At 45.3% G+C, this 24,354-nt stretch overlaps 1 protein-coding gene across 2 annotated transcripts in view; it reads left to right on the forward strand.

Annotated features, from left to right (window-relative positions):
* Positions 1 to 24,354, forward strand: part of LOC144931475 (A-type potassium channel modulatory protein KCNIP2-like) — a 123,301-nt gene that overhangs the window by 22,051 nt on the left and 76,896 nt on the right. The window contains exon 1 of one of the 2 annotated variants that reach the window (XM_078855324.1): positions 8,194 to 8,948. The exons of the other annotated variant lie outside the window; for it this stretch is intronic. Within the exon in view, the coding sequence (XP_078711450.1) occupies positions 8,867 to 8,948 (82 nt within the window). The 5' untranslated portion in view covers positions 8,194 to 8,866. Of the gene's footprint in view, positions 1 to 8,193; positions 8,949 to 24,354 lie in introns of those variants that run through there. 2 annotated transcript variants of the gene reach the window in all.

Consider the following 24,354-nt stretch of genomic DNA (forward strand, 5'->3'; position numbering starts at 1 on the left):
TAAAGTGACTTCCGGTTCACACACAGTAGAGGGCAGCACTTACCCACTCGCTGCGTGTGTGTGTGTGCGTGGTTTGTTATCGAAGCCGAAATATTAATTATAATCAGAGCCGGAGTTCGACCAAACGAAATGCGGAGGCAGATGGCTAAATGCATGTTTCCGCTAGAAACGTCCATTGTGCATGACAGCTTTTGGTACGGTCGCGTATCGCCAACTCCCCAGGAAAGATCTCAACATCGGCAGCTGCCGCATGCGCTGCAGTGAACCGTCGTGCATGTGCATAAATGTTGCTGCGTAATAACTAGCACAGCAACAGAGCTGCGCTCTCCGTATCACAAACACCGTACCAATTAACGCGCTGTGTGAAACATGCAGTGTTCATATCGCCGTTTAATTTTGATGCAGTGTTCATATCGCCGTTTAATTTTGATGTTCATTTTGCCGAGTGAGAATTGTTACGCTCATGCGTGAGCCGAGCATCCGAAGCGCTAAATTGAAAGCGGATAAATGTATAATTTTATTAAATCTGCAATGTTCACCCAGCCGTGGGAAAAATCTAAATGAAAATCGGTCTTTTTCATTCTATAAAAAAATATATATCATGTTAACATACCTTGACTCACCCCATCGCAATAACCAATGAAGCAGAAAGATGCTTTGAAAAGACGCAAATAATGTTTGACGCGGTTACTTTGAGATTATAATTTTTTATTTAAAACTATAACAAGATGACTGGTTGTCCAACTTGGGTTGACGTAAAGCCAGATGCACACCGAGCTCGTAGGCTATCTGCCAGAGGGCGATCCAAACGACACGACAGACCGTCTAAGTCAGGCTGCTCACGGCGCCCTGCAAGTGCCTGAACGGAAAAAAAACCCCGCAGTCTATCAAGTCTGGAACTCCCCGCCCCCCACCCCCCTTGTGTTGTCGACTCCACACTCCCACTGTTCAAGTCTCTTCTCAAGCCCCCCGCCCTCCCACCCCCTCTTATTTTTTGTCCATGGCCGTCTCTTTCTCTCCATGAAATAAACATGCCCACTGTTCAACTGCGGCGCCTTGACATGCCGTCACATCTAGATCATAAATACATCCAAATTGTATTGCATGCTCATGAAATATGCAAGGATCCATGTGTCCATGTCGGTTTGCGTTACAAAGCCAGATAGAGTGCATATACGTGTGTGTAAATATGTTGAAATGAACACCATTTGTTTTTACCACTTGAATGCACTTCTATCGGACGACTGAGCATTTGACCGTGTGATTCGGATAAGTGTAGATGACTCATACTGTTTTAAGATTGAACACAAGATACGTAAATCTCCACGGGTTATACGCACCCGTGTTATTCCCATCAAGTTGCGTATTTAATTAGGAAAGCCTCGCCGAGTCAAGACATTGTAAGACCGGTCCTTTTTGGAATGTTTGGTGAATAACTTTGGAAGTTGGTTCGACCTTTGAATGTCCTCACTCGTGAGACTGGAGCACTCAAACTATAAACAGCTGAAGAACATAGAGGACTGCATTGGCAGTGGTGCGGAAGTATCACTCAAAAACACTCAACACATGCATCATCTAAAGTGCTTTACAACAGAGAAATGGCTCTTTCCATGACCTCCGAGCAAAGGCCACCTGAATGCCCATTATGTGGACGGGTTAATATTCTTCTACGTCACAGCCCGCGCGTATGCTCCCATTACAAGGGCGTTCAAATGACGAATGAGGCGAGCGGTTTATTTCAAATTGTTGAAACATGTAGGTGGTGAGAAACCTACCTGCTCAGCTCTCCCTCTTCAGTGAGTATTGCTATCGCTACAGGTAGCAAACACGCTGTGCCTACGGGCGAGTTTCCTGTACGTCCGATCCGGGCCGAAGGAGCTGTCCTTGGTTCTGAACGTCCGTTGACCAATCCTGGCCGATTAGCCACGGCATTAAAAGAACGATTCAACACGCCTGGTACGAAGTGGCATCTGCAACCACTTTCCATCACTGCGCTGTAAGCAAAGCAGCCGGTCACGACCTTGCACTCTCTGTACCTCTTCTGTCTCTGAGAATCACTTAGAAAAGCTTTCTTAGCAGTGACTTTACACCATACAGATTGCACAAGCGTTCAACTGCAGCCTCATTTTCAGCTGTGCTGCATTTGAACTTTTGGACTACAACAATAATTTCGACCTGCAAAGCGCACAGAATTCACTCGCTCTCCTCGGCGAGAGAGATCGAATCGGAGGCATAAGGCAGGCCGGAAGGCAGCAAACGCGGTGAGCTGGAGCCAACATTTGCCCTATGCCGTCCTCTGTATACTCGGATGGTTTCAGCAAATGACTGAGTGTTGAGACGTGTGGGAAGAAAACTCAGGCATGGGGGTGAGGGGATGCAACAGTCGATCCCATCCAGAAGTGCCCAGACGTCATCAGGTCACGTGTTGCTGTTCCGCCTTCTCTCGGCGAGCCAGGGTATGAAATGGTGTACATATTTCATACTTAATTTGGAGCTTTCGTGACTGCAGGAATTACTCTTTGGTTCTTTCGGTAAAGTCACGTAAAGTCTCTATGTATCTCTGTGAAATCTGTCTCTACTTATATGTCTGTCTATATGTCTCTGGTTCTGTGTTTTATCTCTCTCTCAAATTTAGCATTCTCAGGAAGAACTTAATCAACCAGGTAGGGTGTTGACTGTTATGTTATCCGACTCTCTGTTGTATTACATTACATTTCTAAGTATACTAGATTTGTGTTTCTTTTTCATTTATACCTGATGATGATTGCTTGTGTTACAATCCAAACGTCGTATGCTGGTATTTAATTTATTATTTTCTCTTTATACGTGACTTTACCGAAAGAACCAAACAGGTGTACATGTGTTCATTTATTTGAAGAGTTCAATGAACTTACGTTTGAAACAATTTTGCTTAAAAAAAACAATTATGAACAACAAATAATATATAGCGATAACGGTTTGAAGGTAATCTGAAAATGATTGTTAGTGCTATGTAATCAGGATGGAGATTAAATCACATGATAATTGCTTTTAATGACTGCCAAATAATAAAATTCACTTTGGCAGAGGGCGAGTTATGGAGGGGAATCACTTACAGTAGTTACAAATACATTAACAACAGCCTCTTTAGCGTGCATTATGCCACAGAATAAAACAATCACTTAAATGTGACCCATCAATGGTTTCCTGTGCAGTATATTAATATGGCGAGCTAAATAAGACTCGTTATGTCACTTGCTCACACGTGTATTTAACTGGACTCAATAGCCGTATCTGTGTTGCCGTGGGTCAAGCGATAACCCCACTTTATTCTGCAGAGCCTCAAAGTAAGTGGCACAGCTGCAGGTGGGTGAGGAGGGAGGGAGGGAGTGAGGGATAGGGGACCGTGTTGGTACAAATGGACCGTGTCTCGGGGGGGTGGGGGATGGAGAGTGCTCCTCAGATGCTCTGCTGTCCCAAATGATGGAGCTGTCCTTCGTGCTGAATGTCACGAGACACGAGTCTGCCAAATGGCTGATCAGAGCGAACGACGATTGGCTATAAACAGACGGGCGTTCCAGTGTTTGTCGTCGCTCTCGGCTCGTAGATGTCACCCTAACAGGCTCCTTCGGAACACACCGATCGTTTCATGAGGAGAGTAAGACGCGTGAGAGGGTCGTTTTCCCACGTGTCACTGGTCTGCTTGTCTGTGATAAATTACCAATGGCCCACAAAAGGCCACAGAGGATTCACCTGTTTAAAATTCAGTTGAATGTTTTACAATTTGGGTCACTCACATGGTTTAGGGAATAGGGTTTTCACTTTGCCAGTCGGTGCCATGAGATGTTTCAGAAGTTCAGAAATACAGTGTGTATGTAAATGCTCCGAAGGAAACACTTGTAGGTTGTGAAATGTCCAAATGCGAAAAAAATACATGTAGCAAATGCAGTACTGTTATTTTGTTTAAGGTATGATACATATATACAAGAACATTCCCTTTGCTCTTATTGGTTAATGTGAAGAAACACATCTATTATAATTTTATGACCCTCTACACAGTGTTTAATATGAATATATGCCTTAAGTGTACTAAATTATACATCACAAACGTTAACCATTGATATGCCGCTTCCCAATGAATGCAAAAGAGGTTAGTTACCTACTTTTATTACAAGTTACGTAGATTATACATGTTTTTGTATACATATTATTGACGAGAAAAGATAACAGCGCTATTGAGTGTTTGTCAAGCGTCATGTTTGATCGATCAAAAAAAAGAAATGCAACGGAACTTTTAATCTAGAGAATGATTAATCATGTTGCATGAAAATTGGTTTTACGAAATTCATTCAATTCAGGCTAACTTTGACTTGAGTCATCATGAGACTCACGTATCTGGAAAAATACATGGGCGCATTTTTCTAGGCTCCTCAGAGTTGGTGTGTTCATTCCTCTGCCCCACGGAAAATGTAACTCGACACCGGCGCAAATTTATTGCTAATGGCTAACTTATTCCGAATTAAGTCTATACTTTTCGTTTATGGAAAGTACACGATAATAGCCCGCAGTTAGTCTGTCGGCAAGTCGCGTGCGGTGTGGTAAGGTGTGGATGGCTCTCACCTTCTCCAAGACGTCTAGCCAGTCTGGAAGAGTAGGCCAAATACATTCTAGACAGGCTCTCCAGAGCTCCCTCTAGCGGAGGCCCTTCCGCCGCCAGTAGCGTGAGCAGGCACACTCTCAACTCTGCATCGATACATTGTCCTGTAATGAATGAATATATTGTGCCGATTGCCCAAGTTGATTGCGAAAGTACACAACAATCTCACTGTGATATAGGATGATTTATCAAGGGAAAGAATCCACTTTAAATAAAATAATAAAAATAAAACATAATAAAATACTTTTATTACGTTTTATTTTTATTATTTTATTTTTATAAAATACTTTTATTATGTTTTATTTTTATTATTTTATTTTTTATTATTTCCCTTCTACGTGACTTTACCGAAAGAACCAAGAAGATAATCCACTTTCATTAATTATTTAGTAGCAACCCACAGCTCGATTGCGGAGGATCGCAACTTGCGAGGGACAGTAACGACGGAGACATAAAGGGTGAAATGATGAATAATAGAACAATGCATTGTACTTTAGAATAACAACAAAGGTTTGAGTTCATTCATTCTCCCGAAAATGTGCCAGCCGACAGATAATTTATAAAAGTGTGAGATCGTGGAGTGGAATAATTTTTAAGCAAATCCCAATACTGCACTCTGCGGCCATTCATCTCGTTTTATCCTGTGATTGCAAAACACCCTGTGGTCTGAACACTCCGTACTGTTACTGAGATCAACCAAAATGCAACCTTTTTTTGTGGAGAGATGTTTCATTTTATATTTATTATGAATCATTTGTTTTTGTTATATGCCTCCAAGTTTATAAACGTCGTACATGACATCTGTCCTGATATTACCGTCACATGTTGGGATGACGTATGGCCTCAGTATAACTGGTCAGCTGTTGATGAGAATGTAAAATTATACAAATATATGTCGTGATTTTAAAGGTACAGTTATTGTTGCAGCAGAACAAAGAACAACAGATGATACGATCAAACACTGAAGACTAAATAAGTAATACAATCATAAGATTTACTACAATAAGTTACGTAAACCCATATCTAATTACAGATGCAATTCAGGAGGCATCGTGCAGTTTCCAGTAGCTAAAGAGATTCCAAAATTTTTGTTGTTACCACTCATACATCTTGCATGTAGTGCACACGTGCACAAAATACATTCACCTGTTCCTACACTACTGTTGCTACGAGAAGCTCGCAGTTGGGTCTCCATGACCTCCCACAGTCACCCTCGTAGCAAGTAGCTTCAGGTTACAGACACCTCCGAGGAACACCGATGGCTGCATGCGGTTGCAAAAGAAGTCCAACATCCATACATACATGCAACTCATTAAGCACCCGTTGCTATCACGCGACAGTGAGGATATCACCACAGCCAAAGCCGTCGGGGTTTACATGGACATAGGCACACAGAGAGAAAGGGGAAATGGATGCCCCTCAATTTTTGGATATGGGGGGCTAAATCGCCTTATTAAATCCCCTTCCACCTCGCTGCATGACGAGGGTTAGCGTAGCCGCTTGCCCTTCTAATTGATAATTCCTATCAGAGCAGCGGAGACATTTTTATAATTAAAAGTCAACGTGCTTTGCTGCTCAACTGAGCGTGGGGTCAGCGCCCACGTGCTCTCACAGCCCTGAGTCAGCGGTGGACATTCCACATTCCCTAATGGTGAATCTTTCCACAACTACAACCACTGACGACTTCCCCCAACAAAGCGATACTTATTTTATTGGCAACTCCCGGAGGGGACGACGGGGATGAGAATTTGAGCTCGCAACATTTCCGACTGCTGCTGCACCATCCAGCCAGCCAGCGATACAAAATGAGCACAGAATAGAAATGAGAAAGTGTCGCTGCAGCACCTTTTAGCTACACATTTGTATGTAAACAGCGTTAGGACTAGAACCAGGTTACAGGCAAATGCCAGCTACTAGGAAGGCCAGCACCACACATAAGGCAAATTTACATTACGTTTTGTCAATGTAATTGGTATAATGAAAAGCAAAACATCAAAGTGCCTTAAGGAGAACACGATTCAATCAGCGCATGTTGCCTGTTATGACGTGTTGATCAGAAATACACTGACAAAGAAAGGAGAACAAAAACTTACATTGCCATGAAAAAATTGAGATATGCATGCCATAAATTGCACAGAGGAGATGGAGAGCCAATCATATGGCTGACAGAAAAACTGAAAATTCAAGACAACATTGAAAAGTTATTGAACTTTGGCAGGACACATCGCCAAGTAGACGATGGGCTGTAGACGAGTGCAGACAAAAGGGGGGCGTGCCCTGGGAGGACGACCACCCAAGAGACGGAGGAGGAGGGGGGAGGAGGGGGAGGAGGGGGGAGGAGGAGGGAGAAGGAGGGAGGAGAAGGGGGAAGAGGGAGGAGGAGGGGGGAGGAGGGGGGAGGAGGAGGGAGGAGGGGGGAAGAGGAGGGAGAAGGAGGGAGGAGGAGGAGAGGGAGGAGGAGGGAGGAGGAGGGAGTAGGAGGGGGGAGGGAGAGGAGGAGGGGGTAGGAGGAGGGGGGAGGAGGGAGGAGGAGGGGGGATGAGAGAGGGAGGAGGGAGGGAGGAGGGGGGTGCGATGAGGTCAGCTCGTGTGCAGGAGCGAGATAGCTGTTGGTATCGCAGGTCCGTGAGAGATGGGGGCTACACGGGGAGGCCTTCATCCAGCAGTGGACTGATCATGAACGTCGATGACGGTGTATACCATGTACAGTACTGGTAATTCATAGTTGATTTGTTGGGGTTATGCCACATCATTCATTAGGCTACATATCCTTGAGACATTCCTCATCCGATCGATTGCGTGGCTGAGAAAACCACGCGTTATTAAGCATGCCGGTACATGCCCACCAAAGCAATGGCGAAAAATCACAATGTTACGTAATCTGTTGGAACCACAACGGTGGTCATATGCAACGAAAATGTTAAAATCGTCGGGAGAATTTCGCTTCGTTTCCTTTTGTTTTGCGAGTATCCGCCTGTGTGCCACGCGACACGTGGAGAATTTCAAAGCGGACAAATTACTTAAATAAAAGACAACCACCTCCAGAATGGCTGCTGCCTTGGAGGAATTCCAAAGTGGATATTTACAAAAACTCGGCGATAGTCTCGAGCAGCTAAGGGGGACAGTTTTTAATTAAACGTTTATAATTACAATTTAAAAAAACACACGACTTCTGCGTCCCAGGATTATAAAAAATGATCATATTTTACAAATGCATAAAATTGCCAGTTTAATTGACAGCAAGTATGTCGTCCAGTAACAACGATGAGTCTAATTGGGTAAAGAGTGAATGGGAGGACAAGAGTCGAGAGCGTAAGGCGATGTCACGCGGTCCCGTTAACCGGGGGGTGGTGGTGGGGGGGGAGCATCATCTTTGGCACGTGCGCATTAATATTCACGGGCCAGGCTGAGACGCTACAGAGTCCAGACTCCGCAGCGCGGGTGGCTGTGTGGGCGGGAAGGTGGAGAGGGGGAGAGAGAGAGAAAGAAAGACGAGGGAGATTGGAGGAGCGACGTGGGTGGTTGGTGGTGGTGGTGGTGTGTGGTGTGTGGTGGTGGTGGTGGTTGGTGGTGGTGGTGTGTGGTGTGTGGGGGGATTTACCGGGAGGAGGAGGTACTCTCCACACGTGCTACTGGATGAGCTCGTGTGACTCTGGCACTCCGAGCGATGGCACCGTTTTGTCAACGCGCGTAGCCTGGGCGTGTGAGTACCGTGTGTGTGTGCGTGCGTCTGCATCTTCTGGGCCGGCTTGTCCATGCCGGTGCGTGCTCGTGTCTTGTTCTAGCAGGCACATTCACGACTCGTCCGTCTAAGCTTCTTATCGCCGAGCGAATATATAATGTAATTTCGAAACCCGAAATTGGAAACTTTTTTTTCTGCCGGTGCAAAGTCCCTGGGACTGTAAAAATCGTGCGCAGAGGGGAAGAGGTCAGAGGGGGAGTGCGAGATTTAAAAAAAAAAATCCGATTTGGGAATCTCAGAAAATGCCAGAGTAACGCCGTCTGATGACTCAAAGCGCCGCAGCCAAGACGCAGAAGAAATAATCTGTCAGAGAGTTCACTTCACTCCATCTCAATGGCCCAGGGCTTGACGTTTTAGCATCTAAATCAGAGAGCATCACTCATCTGTAAAAGAAAAAAAATTCATCTGAAATTCGAGCACAACTGCGGCTGGATCCAGGAGGTCATTTGCCGGTCACTCACCGCGCGCCCAGCTGCGTCCTTGCAACGATGAGCTGTCCAACCAAGTGCAAGAAGCAGATCGGAGTAATCATGAGACAGTGCCTAAAGATCATCACCGGGGCAAAGGAAGGTATGGCGAGCGCCCATTTCAGACTAAAGAACGTCCGAAGGTCATGTCTTGCCTCGTGTGTTTAACCCATCGCTGCAGTGTCTCTTTACTGTCGTTGCTGATTGAACACAAACAAAAACATGTTTCACTTGTGCAGTTCAGGGTGGTGCATTGTGTTGACGTCTTGCGCCGAGTCAAGATGTCCATCCAAGAGGACACAGGCGTGTGCTTCTGCATATGTGATTCAGTGCGTTATATGTAAGGCGAACTTGCAATAAAATAGGTAGCAAAGTAATGAATGGTCAAACCGTGACATTAAAGCCTCAACAAGCGTATCGCGACGTGTAGTTGTTACAATATTTGTAAAAGTACTCAGAGTGAGCTTAATTTTATTGTTCAAACAGTGTATGAAGATATGCGTGTGTCTTTGGAAGTATATAATTTGCGGTACGAATGCCCGACGGGCAACTGCCAGGTAAAACCGCCTCACCGTATTTTCAAAGTCCTCTTTTCTTTCTCTGATTATTGTCTCCCAAGTTTTCGGCTGCCCTATTCACGCCTTTTGGATCATCCTCACGGGAGTTATCGTGACCCCCTGGTTATGGACGGACGGACGGACGAAAAGCCGGCACATTACGATAAAATAGGAGAGGCAGTGATAAAAGAGCCGAATAATTTTCGATTTAAAGCTTTCGTGACTGCAGGGATTCTTCTTCTTGGTTCTTTCGGTAAAGTCACGTAGAAGGGAAATAATAAAAAAAAATGAGAATTATATTATATTATTATATTATTGTATATTATATTATTTTATTATGTTTTATTTTTATAATTTTATTATTTCCCTTCTACGTGACTTTACCGAAAGAACCAAGAAGCCGAATCATTCTGTTGCCGCAACAGAAATTAGCGCCGCCCCGTATCCCGCGTCTAGCGAGGCATCAGGTGTCTATCGGAGCCCCCCTCCCCCGGTCCCCGCCCCCTCTTTACATCACCAGCTGGGATGGGTCTCCATGGAAACCGTCAGGAGCACAGAGACGACGGCTGCAGCCACACGGCCACCGCCACCCTCCTTTCAAGTTCACCGACGAGCGGAGCCACAAGGCGAGGCCACAGGGGCCGCAGTGATTTGAAAACCCCCCCGGGGCCTCCGTGGGGTCCTTGATGTTACTCTCAGCCAGTCCTGAGAGACGGAATATATTCACCAATGCTTCAGGCTGCAAGGGTAAATGGAATTTAAATTAATTGATGTGCTTTAATTGAGCGCAACCGCATCGTGGTAATGCTGCACATAAGCAGTCAATACTTTCACTTTGCGTCGTCACTTGGCCAATGTGGGCAGGATTGTCCAAGCAACCTCTGACGCGGAGCCGCTTCTGTTCTGTGACCTCTTGAGGCCATTCAAGATTTCAAAGCACAAGAGATGAAGACTTGAGTCATATATATGTGTGCGTGTATGTTGAACTTCTTTCGCACCGTACGTAGCCAACCGTGCTAATCGGATGTGCGGGGTCAAATGACAACAAACAATTTCAACTGCTGTAAAGGATTATTACGCCAGCGGCATTCCCCTCCCCACCTTCCCGTGTGATAGGGGTGGAAGTAAGAACTGGTGGTGCAAGCGACTGGGGTTTAAATAGGATGGAGTGGCATCAGCCCGGTCGTCTCCAGCCGGAGGAACCAGACCAGGGCAGCAGCAGCAGGCATCTGATTTTGGGCTAAAAATAGAAAGCATCAGTCGAGAAACTGCAGTGCGTTATGCAGCTGCATATCCTGGGGGTCTGGCATCAATGTCCACGTTTGAATCAACCGAGCCGCCACTCGCGCAAGCCCAACCGCTGATTATTTAAAACTCGAAAAAGTGTCTGACAGAAAAGTTCGAGATGAACAATTGTTTTTTTTATTATCAAACTCGCCCATTGTCACTGTCATCACGTCATCGCCAGCCACGCACGAAGAGGCCTCCCCCTTGTCCGCCACCGTGCCGCGTGGTTTTTTTCTTTTTTGCGCGGTGCGACAATCCGTCTCACTCGTGCACATGAGTCGGTTATAATTGCTCCATCGAATGCCGTGAAATGTCCTCTCATTTGGACTGGCGCTCCACACTTTGACTCAAAGACCATGCCATCATCCCTTCGAGCAACGTGACCTTCCCAAGCCAAATTCACTTTACTTTTCTCCTTTTCTCTAATTACCGTCAGTGCTCCCTCAATGGGTAAAGGGAGTAAAGGGAGTTTCCACTCTTTAAATGCCTAAAGTTGTTTCCTTTTTCTCCTGATCTCCGACTTTTTCCCAATATATGTCTTTCTCTCAGTTTCTGTCTCCGGTTTTGACGAGGCGTGAGTAGTCAGACCAAGTTTGTGTATCGTATGGAGCAATGGTCAAGTCCAGAAGGGTACCCACCCCCGCGTTCATTATTAACACTCCCTGCATCACCATTGGAACCTCATTTGCCAGTAAAAATATGAGAATTGTTTTTTTACCCCTTTATCTGGCAACAAAACTGACACCTTTTTTACAAGGAGTCATGTTTGCATAGACCACAATAACTGCAGTCATAATGCAAACAAAAAACATAACTCTGATAATGTATGCACTGTCCTTGAAGTTGATTGGTCCACACCCGAGACAGCTTTCCTTAGAGCCTAGTCTCACCTGGTGTTGGACCAGATGACGCCAAAAGGTGCACAACTCAAAGACAATGCACCATCAGAGTATGAGAGCTCGGGGCAAGCATTTACACCATTGGAACCTCATTTGCCAGTAAAAATATGATAAAAATTTTTTACCAATGGTGTAAATGCTTACCCCGAGCTCTCATACTCTGATGGTGCATTGTCTTTGAGTTGTGCGCCTTTTGGCGTCATCTGGTCCAACACCATGTGAGACTAGGCTCTAAGGAAAGCTGTCTCGGGTGTGGACCAATCAACTTCAAGGACAGTGCATACATTATCAGAGTTATGTTTTTTGTTCGCATTATAACTGCAGGTATTGTGGTCTATGCAAACATGACTCCTTGTAAAAAAAAAGTGTCAGTTTTGTTGCCAGATAAAAGGGTAAAAAAAAATTATCACTCCCTGCATCTTCACCTTGGCAGACGATGCCATAGCCGGTGAAAGCAGCGCTGAACTGGGGTCTGGGAGCTGTGGTTTAGGTGTGTTGGTCATGAGGATTGTTTTTTTACCATACTTTGCTAGGGCTGGTCAATATGGTTTGGTGATTGCTGATACAATCACAATGTAACGGCGTCTTATTTACAATACGGTTGAACGAATGACTTTGTCGCACACACACACTCAGAATAAAGGGCACAGGTTAAATCCCTTTAACAGATCTCATTTCACATCCACTCAATGGCTTTTAACTACGGTGACTCTAAATCACCCCGAGCTCTTGTCACACACATCTTTGCAGGGAGCTAGACGATTGCAGTAATCGGAAGTGGCAGGGCCACACACGGTAACAAATTCCACAAGGTGACACGTGTTATCCGTACCGTGCACACCGTGCGAATCGTATAACCGATAACCACGTGGCATCGCTACTCGAATCGCTCCACCGGCTCTCAATTCAACCCCATATCAACCAGAGTACAAGGCTGCCCTCGCCACGTTCAAAATCTTCCATGGAATCGTCACTGCCGAAATCACCCCCCCCCCCCGACCCTCCACTTTCTCTCGCTCTGCTGCCCTTTGTGTGCTCGCTTTGCTTGAGCAACCGAGGCCTTCTGTCACACATCTCGGCGGTAAAACTCTTCACTCGATACGGGAGGGGGGTAACTTTTTCTCTGCCGCTGCCTCTATAATCTGCAATTTATTTACTTTTAAAATGCCACTTTTTCCGCAGACAAAACCGGGACATTTAGTCACCCTTGGTCTATCAAAATTGTGCGGTTGATTGTTCAATAGAAGTTCAACAAAATGCCTGTGTCTAGATCTGGGTACCAATCAGTCGGTACAGTCCGAATTAAGATGCCACAGACGCCAATTCCCTGACAGTCCGAACAGGTTGCAAATATATTTACAAATGTAAGTTTCTTCTCAGTTATTAAAAAAAATGTATTTGACCTGTTATTTCACGTGTAAGTTCACGAAAGCAACACCTTCGTATTTGATATGATAGAGTATCTTCATAGGCTAAAGGCCAGTTGTTTAAACTAAATATCCCTATGTCTCTGGAGGAAAATATATTTTATATTCCAAAAGATCTTAATTTGTGTTACTCAGTTGTCAATCACTGACACGCAAACCCGATATCACACCTGCGCTGAGCACAGGCCCAAAGGCCCAAAATGTACGGGCTCAAAATGTCAATAAAATGTACATTGAAGGCCAAAAAAATATTAATAAACACCATTTGGGGGGGTTTTGCTATGAATAGTTAGTTCCCTTCAAGGAAAATGTCAGCTCACTCTATTTCACTCTCGTTTGCCCCAAAAACGCCGGCAGACTGAGAGTGAATCAAGGCCGACCGGGCTGCCAGGCACGCCACACAAATTCTGTTATTGAGAGGAGAGTTGCCTTCTAGGTGAGCTGGGCTCTCAGCTCGTCAGTGTGAACACACTTCACGTGGGGACTCCCCAGGGCCATCTAAACAGGTCACTCAGGACCCACGACGACTCCACCACCTTTGCCTCTCTGACCACAGCGATGGGGGTGGGGGGCGGGGGTTGGAATGGCGAGCCACCCACAAGTCAGTCACGAGCGTAAGACCCCCCCCCCCCCATCGCTCGGTCAACCCATCGGGGTCGTCTCCTGCATTTCAATCTCTGACTTATTCAACCAGGCGACACATCCCCAGTGCGACTGCAGATCCTTTTGCAAAGACTGCTGTCAGTCGGTTCTGCGGTTTGTCACATGATGACAATATCCCGTGAATCTATCAACCATGAGCAGTGCTTTAGTGATAGTCCCTATGCTATACGAAAAGGCGTGAATACCACAAATTAGATACTATTATTATGCGGCAATAGAAGAGTAATATGCAATTACATTATTGTATTTTTATATATACACGTATATAAAGTGTGAATTTAAACTCTTAAGATTATATGTAACAAAAACTAGAGGCCAAAACAAGCACATGACGTAGAAACGAAGCTCAAAAGGAAGTGTGCAAGAATTATCCGCACTGCGAATCGAGTTTCCCAGAACACATTGGCAGCGAGAACAGGTGGTGGCTTTCACAGAGAACACGCAGATTGATACAGACTCGTGAACCACGCATCGATGATTTATAATCACATCTGAGTTTCGTACACTTTCAAAAGAGCAGATTTAAAAAAAAAACTTTCATATAACGGCAGCTATGTATACACGCACACGCAATTAATAAATTGGTCCTAAATGTAAAGTCTCTTTTGAGATAAAAAAAAAAATTCCCAGCATGTTGACAAAAAAATCCTTTCAAACCATCTCCACGCGCTAAGGTTTATGTATATTGGCTTGTCATAACTAATAAGGTAGCAAACTGAAGACAGGATCTTTTTTTTTTGCATTGAGGATGTGTCCCTGGTACAAATGAGTTCCCGTTGCGATTCTGCTGCGCTTAATAATTTAAACAATTTCGTTTTAATTATTGCATCCCCAAAGAGATGTTGCATGCCGAGCCCTGCGTGCACCTGTCAGCCACACACTGAATCGTTATGCCCCCACTATTCGGGCCACGTTAAAAAAACAAATCTGTGCTTTGACTGTAATGATGCAATTTTTTTGCAATATATATAAAGACTTTTCTCGTTAAAAAAAAAACACCACCCAGCATGACTCACGTATTTTCCAGCGGCTTACCTCGTGACAAGAGTAATTAAACGCGATTGCTTTGCAGCGGTTCCTTGCGTCTGTTTCAATGTTTAAGCAAGACAGTTTTTTTTAAGCTTCACGACAAAAAGCGTTTATTTCATTAAAATGTTCAAACTTGGCTTCTGATTATAATACCACGGTCACGCTCATGCATAATGCATCAACATGCATCGGTGCGATTGAACAATCATATTGCACAAATAATCACCGCACCCCATGATCTGGATTGATGGGCGAGCACTGTGGAGTTAGGGGCATGGTGCTGAGGTTTCTTCCTTTCTCATCATTTGAGAGATGTATTTGTAGATGCCCGGGGCTCACATTTCTGTATGGCGAGGCCACTGGGCCATAGTCCTCCACCACACTGAATTAAGCTGTGAATGAAATCCTATCCATAAAATCCACACAAAGTTATTCCAACTGAGCCTTGCCCCTCATGTGCTCAACAACTGGGGAGGTATTCAATTTAATTTGGTCTCCGACCAACTTGCCATCAATGTCAAAAGGCTAATACTGGTAGGAACCTCCTGGTTACACCAGCCCACAGGGGATTATTGTGTCCGTCCGTCGTCCATCCAAAAATGGGCGGGGTGGGGCTGGGTGGGGAGGGGAGGGTGGGGAGGGTGGGGAGGGGCTGGGTGGGGAGGGTGGGGCTGCGTGGGGGGTGGGAGGGGAGGGGCTGGTCACCCAGTGGTGCCCTTATAAAACTCAACGTTTAACCTACTCACGCCGACTTGTGCCCGCCCGCACAGTCGGCCATATTTGCGGAATACACTACGCCGCTGTTGACCCGAGCAACCCAACGTTCCTATCAGCTCCCTCCGCAGGAATGTGTTAAAGTATGTATTGGGGTGACGGGCCACCAGTGTGCAATACCAGGTGTTGTAAAGCATGGGGCTATGAGGTGGCCAGAATATGGCAGGGTAGCAATTGGTTCAGTCCATAATTGATACATTCGATTTCACAAGACAGGTACATTATCTGTGCCGTCCCACTCATATTTGTTTGTCTTTCTCCATGTAGTCTGGTTTCCTTACAAATACCCAACACTTAAAATGGAATCGTCCAAACATCTCAGTGCAGGCCCCTCCCGAAAACTGAGTCTTGCGACTCAGTGAGAAATTTTACCTGGGTAACTTAGATCGACATTATTGTTGGGAGTGGTCACGTGCCAAGCCAGTGACCGGGCATTACTATACGTGAACTTGTAATTGGCATACGGAGTGGACAGGGACATTCCACACTGATGGACCGATGTGTTCAATTCACAGTGTTAGTCCATGCGCGGTGCCACGCCGCCTGTGAATCCAGCCATCATTCCACAGACACTGTAACGACGTGTGGGGGAGCGCCACACTTGGAGGACTTTTATTCATTATCATGCAACGGCTCTTGGCTCGCCAGCGAATAAAAACGATCATTGCATCGCAAATGCGCTTCGTCAGCCGTCTGGAACGCTCTTCCCTTCCAATATTCGGAAGCCACTGCAGCGATGCACTTCTAAATCTGGATTGAAAAGTAATTTCTTTAGAACTTATTTTTTTGCGTTTAGTGTGTTGTTCTTCCCCCGCACCTCTTATACGCACGGTTGGCTACGCGCGGTGCGAAATAATTTCAACATACATACATAAGTGCATACAGGCAAGGTGGTACTGTAAAATAGATGAGGAATCTAGCAGTAGAAAGGGTTGAACGAGGTTCGGACGCATCACTGGCACAGGCCAGCTTGACGTCTTGACCGTGCGGTGCAAAGTCACAAAGTGGATCTTAATTCAATGGATTTTTTTAAATATGCGGCAGATATTAAACACAAAAAATGTTTGAGAAATCAGTCAGATGGTCAAAAATGTGTGTATCTTTACAAAAAAAATTGCGTCTCGTGTAAATATGTATTTGTATATTATATTTTGTTCAACAAATACATTCAGGGTGCAGTGAATGCAATTTGTGTGGAAACAAGCAACAACAGGAACAGATACTACGCATTCACCAGACAGACGTAATCAGGGCACTATCATAAAAAAATAACACAAATCACAGTGTGGGAAAACGGTAAGTTGCTAGACTTACACATTGCTATTCCATTAAGCAAAGTTATTTCTCTTCTGTATGTGGCTGGCTGCATGTGTGTGTGGTGGAGTGGGGAGCGGTGGTGGAGTCGGGAGCGGTGGTGGAGTGGGGAGCGGTGGTGGAGTGGAGAGCGGTGGTGGAGTGGGGAGCGGTGGTGGAGTGGGGAGCGGTAGTGTAGCGGTTAGCGCGCTGTGCTACGAACCTGGCGACCCGGGTTTGATTCCCGCTCACGGCCAACACCAGTGGCGATTATCTGAACCGGTCCTGGGCCTCCCCTAGGTCGACTCAGCCTCAAATAAGTACTTGGTGCGATGTGTAAACATCGCCACTGGGGAGACAAAGGCGGCCGGGCGTGGTGTTGACCACCCACCACGCGTGTGCCGTACCAGCCTTTTTAGGGGCTCGCTAACAGCACTTGCCCCTACAGTCTGTTAAGGCTATATGGGGGATCTTTTTCTTTGTGTTGTGATTTGTGATTGTCGCTACTAGAGAGACAAAGGTGGCCAGGCATGGTTCTGGTCTCGCCACCCTCTTGCTTATGTGCCGTGCCAGCCACTACAGATGCTCGCCAACAGCACTTGCACCAACATTCTGTTAAGGCTATAAGGGGCACCTTTGTTTTTTTGCGGGAGCCTGGGCATTGTTATGAAGGGGATAGCCGACGTGGACCCAAAGCCTCATTGTTTGCAGTGATTATTGCTGACAGCTCTCTGGGGAATTGGTAATTACCGCTATTATTGAGATGATTCCCAGGTGTGCGAAGTTAATTACGTAAGAACCGCCAACGGAAAAAAAAGTTAGGCCTGCATAGACTCCAAGCGTACTGAAACGCAATTATGATCGTCCGATTAAAAACCTGAAAGCTCTCACTGGGAATTAGATCGGCACAACGAAACTCATCAAAAGATGCACACAATGCAAAGCGGTGAGCTTGTTATTGTTCGAGAAAGTACGACAATTTTAATTATGTTTGCAACATTTCCAAAAAGAATACAGGCTGCAGACTACATTGGCGCGTATTTGGACGTGTCAAGATGTCATTGTAATTATAATTATTCAACAAATGAGCCGACAAAGTGGGGTTAACAATACATATGGGCAAAGTGAAAGTCAAGTACACATTTTCTATAATTGTTAGGAGGGACACAAATGGAAAAGAGTAGAATTAGTGTGCGTACCGAGGGTAATTATGGCAGGCAGACTGAGATTAAAATGAAGAAATTAAGAGGTGGACATAAGCTCGATAGAGAGTGCTCAGAGGTGTGGACTCGAGTCATGTGACTTGGACTCGAGTCAGACTCGAGTCATGAATTTGATGACTTGCGACTCGACTTGGACTTGCATAACAATGACTTTGTCCCACCTCTGAGAGTGCTCGTGGAAAATGACAGGGGTCATCACCCTGCACTATGAACCCAAGTTCGATTGCGAGCCATGGGTAATATCGCTAACGAGTGATATCTAAACCAGTCCAGGGTACAATAAAATAATGGAAATAAAAAGACCCTGCTTCAGCAGTTCCCATGCTGTGATTGTCTCACCTGATGACGGTTGCTTGTGTTGCGATCGAAACGTCGTCATCTATTATTTTCTACCTACGTGACTTTACCGAAAGGACCAAAGCGTATCAACATGAACTGACTGACCAGAGTAGTGAAGTATGGCCTAACGTTTACACTATGAGACCTCCTTTACCAGTGGCAAAATATAGTAATAGGTAATAGGTTTTTACCCTTTACCCTTTAAACTGGTACGCCTATTGGCGTCATCTGGTCCAACACCAGTGGACACTAGGCTCTAAGAAAAGCTGTCTTGGGTGTGGACCAATCAACTTCAAGGACAGTGCATATCATTATCATCATCATTAGAGTTGTTTCTTTTTGTTTGCATTTTGACTGCTTGTGTTGTGGTTATTGCAAACATGATGCCTTGTATAAAGGTGCCAGTTTTGTACCAGTTTAAAGGGTAAAAACCTATTACTATGGCCTAACGGTCCCCATGACCGAAACTGCATGGGCAAGCCTTCATCCAGCAGTGGAATGACAGAGGCCCTGTAAATTCATCTAAGCTCTTATTTGCGTACACATTAACAAACAAAAAACGTCTCCACCAAATGTAAGCATTTGAAACATGCGTCCTATATCACATTTAACGGTAAATTTTGACTTAAAACTTTCGTGACTGCGGGAATTCATATTCTATGGTTCTTTCGGTAAAGTCACGTAGATAGAAAAAATTGCAATAAAATAATAAAAATTCAAATGAAAATAAAGTGAATTATAAATTATAAAAACATCACGGCGTGTCGACCGCAACACAAGCTAAAGAACCATAGAGCATTTAACGGTAACTTTTTTAAAATTTCATTAAAATGGACATCACATCCTCTGTTTTCCGCCGTTGCTTTGCACAAGAGCGGTCTGATCCTCACCGTGGCACACTCTAATTAGGCCCTCTCCACGGAGTTGTGGAGCCGTGCACAACTTGACAGACGGGCTGCAGCGTGCGGGCTAAATTGCAGGCTTTAGCAAGAGTAGAAGCGACATTTCGCTGCTGTGGCAGAGCAAACAGCGGCTCCGCATGCCCACTGGAGTCCCTGGCCACCCGCTCAGCTCCCACCCACAAAGCAGAGCCAGAATGTAAACACGCTCACTTAGACGCACGGTCCATTTGTTTGGATCGTAAAACTTTCTTCGGAAGCCGACATGCGCGCGTGCCGCGAATCCCCAAAACGTACCGAGGGTAAAAATCCACGGATCTGATCCGGTAAGCGGCACAATGTACCACCGTATGTGTGTATGTTGAACTTCTTTCGCACCCTACTTAGTAGTAACCGCGCTAATCGGAGGTGCGGAAATGAGAGACGTCGCACTGCCGATGGAGGAGGAGGAGGAGGAGGGGGGTGCATCACGAGATGGGATGTTGGCCGAGTTCGATTCCCGGCCACGACTGACAGTGGCGAGTCATTTCTCAACCTGGGCCTTATCCCTTCAAACAAGCTCCGTGGCCAACGTGACACACGGAGACCTTCAACCAGCAGATTCATGCTAAAGAGGACTATATACTCTTAGGTTTTTTCGGTAAAGTCACGTAGGTAAAAAAATAAAATTACTAAAAGTATTAACAGCAATAAAATAAAATAATAAATCAATAAAATAATAAATTATTTTATTGATAATAAATTATTTTATTTCTCGATTTAAAGCTTTCGTGACTGCAGCGATTCATCTTCTTGGTTCTTTCGGTAAAGTCACGTAGAAGGGAAGTAATAAAATAATAACAAATAAAACATAATAAAATAATTCTCACGACGTTTCGGCCACAACGCAAGCAGCCGTCCTCAGCTGAAGAATGAAACACCACCAAGCTTGGAGCGTATATTTAAGCTGGGTTGGAGGGGGGAAGAAGAGCGCCTTATTTTATTTATATTATTACTTTTAGTAATTTATAATTGTTTTACCTACGTGACTTTACCGAAAAAACCTAAGAGTATGAATCCTTGCAGTCACGAAAGCTTCAAATCTAGAACTAAAGAGGACTGATTTTTTTACGCCTCGAGTTATTTTATTTTCTCTCTACCATTTATTTTCTTGGTAAATGGACCCAAAGCAATGGGCTGTTGAAACGCTGGCAAGCTTTCCCGATAAGCTGCGCGGGCAGCCTTTTTGAGAAAGTGCAGGCGAGATAAGCTCTCGCTGTGGACGGAGCATTCACAGCTCAGGGATGCGCCATTCGATTTCACGCCTGCGCTGCGACACACGACAGCCATTGGCCTCGTGACGCAAGGTCTCCCCCCCCCCCGCCGCTGCTTCCTTTCCCCCCTTCTGCGTCTTTGACAATCGCGCTAAAAGGCAGCGGGCAGCTGATTTTAGAGGGCGCCGCGGTGGCCAGATGTTAACTACCTCGCCCGGTATACAGGAGGTCGTGGGTTCCTTACGACGCCTGAATATTTGGAGGTTGTGTCTCTCTCTCATCATCATCATCATCACAGTGGCTCGGAGATGTTAACTACCTCGCCCGGTATACAGGAGGTCGTGGGTTCCTTACGACGCCTGAATATTTGGAGGTTGTGTCTCTCTCTCATCATCATCATCATCACGGTGGCTCGGAGATGTTAACTACCACGCCTGGTATACAGGAGGTCGTGGGTTTCTGACGACGCCTGAATATTTGGAGGTTGTGTCTCTCATCATCATCATCATCACGGTGGCTCGGAGATGTTAACTACCTCGCCTGGTATACAGGAGGTCGTGGGTTCCTGACGACGCCTGAATATTTGGAGGTTGTGTCTCTCTATCATCATCATCATCATCATCACGGTGGCTCAGATATGTTAACTACCACGCCTGGTATACAGGAGGTCGTGGATTCTTTACGACGCCTGAATATTTGGAGGTTGTGTCTCTCTCTCATCATCATCACGGTGGCTCGGAGATGTTAACTACCACGCCTAGTATACAGGAGTCGTGGGTTCCTTACGACGCCTGAATATTTGGAGGTTGTGTTTCTCTCTCATCATCATCATCATCACGGTGGCTCGGAGATGTTAACTACCTCGCCCGGTATACAGGAGGCCGTGGGTTCAATCCCGACCCTGACGCCTGCGCATTTGGAGTTTGCGTGTTTCTCTCTCCCCGTGGTCGCGTGGATTTCTCTCCGGGTCCTCCGGTTTTTCGCTCCACATTTAGAATCAACGTTCGTTTGAAGTATTTGACCGCTATAAATGTCTACGTGATAAGCTACTCTATTGAGCTATCATTTTTGGCAAGGTCACTTCTGAAAAAGAGATATGTAACTCAGTAAAATAAGTGCTGTTAGTGAGCACCTATGAAGGCCGGCACGGCACACATGGGGGTGGGCGGCCAACACCACGCCCGGCCGCCTTTGTCTCCCTAGTGGCTATGTTTACGCACCGCACCAGGTACTTATTTGAGGCTGATTCGACCTAGGGGAGGCCCACGACGGGTTCAGATAATCGTCACTGGTTCGTAGCGCAGCGCGCTAACCGCCACACCACCGCTCCCCACCGTAATGATTCCTCGCACACAGACTCCCAATGAGTGAACGGATCGTGATTATTCAGGGTCGCGAATCCATTCAAGAATAGATGGTATATATGTCAACGCTGTTAAATGGAGTGGCTACACGTGGCTTCCAGGATCACTGGAACCCATAACAACATCTCACCGCCATCATGCGCCATTGTCTATCCACCGTTGGATGAAGGCTTCCTCGTGTCGTGTCAGGCATGGGGGGGTTTGTTTCACCAAACTTAATTCAGGATGGCCAGTGTGGATTGGTGAAAGGAAGCGCCATGACCAGTTCACACTCAGATATGTTGCTTAATAGCAATAATATATAAATGTATCCATAAGAGGTTTTTTTTGGGTTAGATCGCGTAAATATATAAATGTGTCGTTAAAACCCGCCACCACCCGACACAGCCAACTAGTAAGGGTTGTCACGTGAACAGAACGTGGCCAATTCGTCACTAGTACAGCAACACCGGCGTGTTGGAGAGCCAAGCCACAACATTTACAATCTGAGTACGACGTTTCGCCAGTAATTACAACTAGCTTCATCAGGCGACAGCCAGATATGTGGAGACGTCCACCTGCTTCGTTCCTTATATAGAGGCGTAGATGTGGTGACCACCCTTCTGCGCTCTTGCGCAATGATGGGGGGAGATTACTGAGACAACGTACATGATGCATGTGCATTATGCGAGCCCTTTGAACTTGTCCTTGCTGTCTATCCCTATTGAAGTACGCTGCCCTTTGTAGGCATGCATTTAAATAATGATTATTTGTTGATTCGCTTCCACGCAGCACTAAGACGGTAGCTATCCGAACGGTTAAAGTTATTTAGATTTTTTTTTTATTTCGATAGATTATCTAAATAGTCTAGGCCAGTAGTAGCTAGTATTGCACAAAACTTCAACACTATCCAAATCAATTGAGTGTCCTTGTTGGCACGCGTGTTCTGCTACTGCTGACAGTTGCATTTGGGAGAATTTAATATTTCTCTGATGTTCTTTTAGTCTCGTGCTGATCATTCGTCCTGTTTGCTCAACATAACATTTATCACACGTGCAGTTAATCCTATACACACCTTCTGTTGATAGCTTCGGTAATACATCTTTTGTACCAGATATTAAATTCTGTATTTTATGTACCGTGCCAAATCTGACTAGGATGTTTCGTTTTTCCAAACATCTGGCTAGTTTATCAGTTACTCTCGCAATGTACAGTATTTTGATCGTTTCAATTAATTGGGCAGTTTCAATGCTCTTGTTATTTGACTTAGTTTTGGTATTCAATGCCCTGTTAATTATTGCATAATTGTAACCGTTCATTTGCAGTGCTTCTTTAACATGTTGAATTTCACTTCTCAGACTGTCACCATCTGACACTTTCTTAGCTCGATGAATGAGCGTCTTGATAAGAGCAGATTTCTGTGCGGGGTGATGGTGTGAATCTGCATTCAGATAGGCGTCAGTATGCGTTTTCTTTCGGTAAACGCTGTGTGTTATGTTACCATTTCGACCCCGTCCGAGCAGAATATCCAGAAATGGTTCTGTCAGCTTCCACTTCCGTGGTGAACTGGATGGATGGGTTTTGCGAGTTGAGATGATTTAGAAATGCGTTCAGTGTATCTTTGCCGTGTGGCCAGACCACAAATGTGTCATCCACATATCTAAACCAAGCAGATGGTTTGTGTGCTTGAAGCTATTGCTTTTTTTTCAAAATCTTCCCTACGTATATCGACGATTTGATTTGTTATGTATTTATTTTGGGAAAACGCACAACAAATATGCATCTCAATTTACTTAAACTTAATTTAAATCTTCACATTTCGAAAGCTGATGTTAAATATCCATTCCTTAATGGAGCACGAGTCTTATTCCTGCAACCTTAGCGCTTGAACAAAAAGACCAAGGAGCTGATTTTGTATGGCACTGTTTGCAGATGGTCAAATGACGGGACTGCGTTGACCACAACAAAATCTGGTTTATCAATCATCATTCACCACGATCCATCCACTGCTGGGTGCAGGCATTACCCAGCCCATAGCTTTCCGTCACAGTCTCGTGATCGATCCATCGCCCGTGCGTGCAGTGAACTCGCCGCTCCATCTCCACGGTGGTTCCATTTTCGCTCATCTGCGTCCCCCGCTTTGGCAGCCGCTCTCGTTATAGTCCCCACTCACGGACATCGTCTCTCTTGTGGCCACGTGCCCAACCCTCGAAGCACGCTTACACTCTTCTCAACAGTTAACAGGACAATCTCTAACTTGCCTATGTTCGCCAATCCACGTGTCCCTCTTTCGGTCTCTCAAATGCCATTCCAGGACATTGCACCTGGCCACACATTCTTTAAAGTGCCTTTTTAGCTCTCACATTCATGAGCAAACCCGGCGAAACCTCGTTTTGAAACTGCCACTTTGTGTACTCTATGATATCTAACATCCTGTTTCAAAAGTCCTAAAAACTAATTTCCGCGTTCACCGATCGATTGTTTTCACATCTACAATTTCATTGCCTTGCTCCCCTGACCAGT

This window comes from Lampetra fluviatilis, chromosome 4, assembly GCF_964198595.1.
Source record: "Lampetra fluviatilis chromosome 4, kcLamFluv1.1, whole genome shotgun sequence".
NCBI classification, from domain to species: domain Eukaryota; kingdom Metazoa; phylum Chordata; class Hyperoartia; order Petromyzontiformes; family Petromyzontidae; genus Lampetra; species Lampetra fluviatilis.